This window comes from Battus philenor, unplaced genomic scaffold (assembly GCF_028537555.1).
Source record: "Battus philenor isolate CCGP_79_NKW_IND1 unplaced genomic scaffold, ilBatPhil1.0.hap1 SCAF_16, whole genome shotgun sequence".
Classification (NCBI taxonomy): Eukaryota; Metazoa; Arthropoda; class Insecta; order Lepidoptera; family Papilionidae; genus Battus; species Battus philenor.
In genome coordinates, this window is record NW_027181678.1 from 7597565 (window position 1) to 7598925 (window position 1361).

At 41.6% G+C, this 1361-nt stretch overlaps 1 protein-coding gene across 1 annotated transcript; it reads left to right on the forward strand.

Annotated features, from left to right (window-relative positions):
* Nucleotides 1-316: 316 nt before the first annotated feature.
* Nucleotides 317-864, forward strand: LOC137919357 (cyclin-dependent kinase inhibitor 1C-like). Its single transcript, XM_068762410.1, has 2 exons — nucleotides 317-359; nucleotides 449-864. Exons 1-2 carry the CDS (start codon nucleotides 342-344, stop codon nucleotides 845-847), a joined length of 417 nt encoding a protein of 138 aa, XP_068618511.1. The 5' UTR covers nucleotides 317-341; the 3' UTR covers nucleotides 848-864.
* The last annotated feature ends 497 nt before the right edge of the window (nucleotides 865-1361 follow it).

Consider the following 1361-nt stretch of genomic DNA (forward strand, 5'->3'; position numbering starts at 1 on the left):
TTTTATTATTAGAATTTTCAATAATAAAAAAACTTTTTTTTTTCTACGAGTTTTTATGAATTTCAAATACGGATCTTTAAATAAGTAACTGATCGCATTATTGGCCACATCGGATTCAAGTTACATTGCTCAATAAAAAAAAAAACTTTTCCAATGTGGTTCCATTTCTTCGCGCGCGCCTTTGAGAATCCAAATCGACTAGCCGACAATTCATCAAATGCGCATTTTGTATACGTAATTTGAATCATAATGTTCACTGTATATAAAGTCGCACTTTTTCTTACCAGTTACACATCACCTCTTTGTTTCAATAAGGAAGGTTCACCTCCAAATCAAGCAAAATGATCGCTTTCAAATCTGTAAGGATACTTTTAAAATTATTACTCCATATTTTTACTATTATTCCTATTGTTCACTTATTCAATTTTATAATCTAATTTTGTTATAGATCGTTCTTATCGCTGCTGCTTTTGTCTATGGAGTTGAATCAAGCGCACCGGCTTTAGCCGCTCCATTGGTGGCGCCGGCACACATAGGCTACGCAGCTGCAGTGCCTCAGAACATACCTCCATATGCATCACAAATAAGCGTAGTCAACAGGGCTGTCAGCCCCTACATCGCTGCTCCGTTAGCTGCGCCCTTAGCTGCTCCCCTTGCTGCACCAGTCGCTGCACCTCTGGCTGCACCCTACGCTTCAGTTGTACCAGCACCTTACGCTGCACCATACGCCCTCCCAGCCATCAGCCCATATGGAGTTCCAGCTGCGTATGCCGCTCCCTACCCATATGCCGCCGCCGCACCTCTAGTCCGCGCAGCCTATGGCGTCGCTCCAGCGTTCGTGCGATAGAATTGAAGCGATCACAATATTGGCCTTCCTTAAAAAGACTTAATGATTAATTTTAAGTATGTTATGAAACATTTTATACAAACTATTAAAATATATACTGTTAAAAATAAGTTTATTTATTTATACATAGAGAAGAAATTTCCATCTATATCTTATCCCGAAGTTACCGGAATCGTAAGGCTTTATCATCATTACGTGCCTTTTGCAAAGATCGCCACGATAACCGGCCCTGGGCTATCCGCATCCTGCAACCTTAACTAAGCCGACGGTCCATCTAATGGGGGGAGGGGGGGCACAATCAACCACACCACGCTCGTGGCCGCCACTCGAGAATGTTTCGGTTCCTATGACTGCCGGTTACATGAGCGATGTGGTCCACCCATTGTAACTTCAGACAAAAATTTCTTCCAGCTACGTTTGCGGATCTTATCATTTCTTTGTTTTCTCATTTATTTGATCTCGCAGCGAAGCTTTAAATCTTAAGTAACTCGGACTTATTGGAAATATGGTAAGA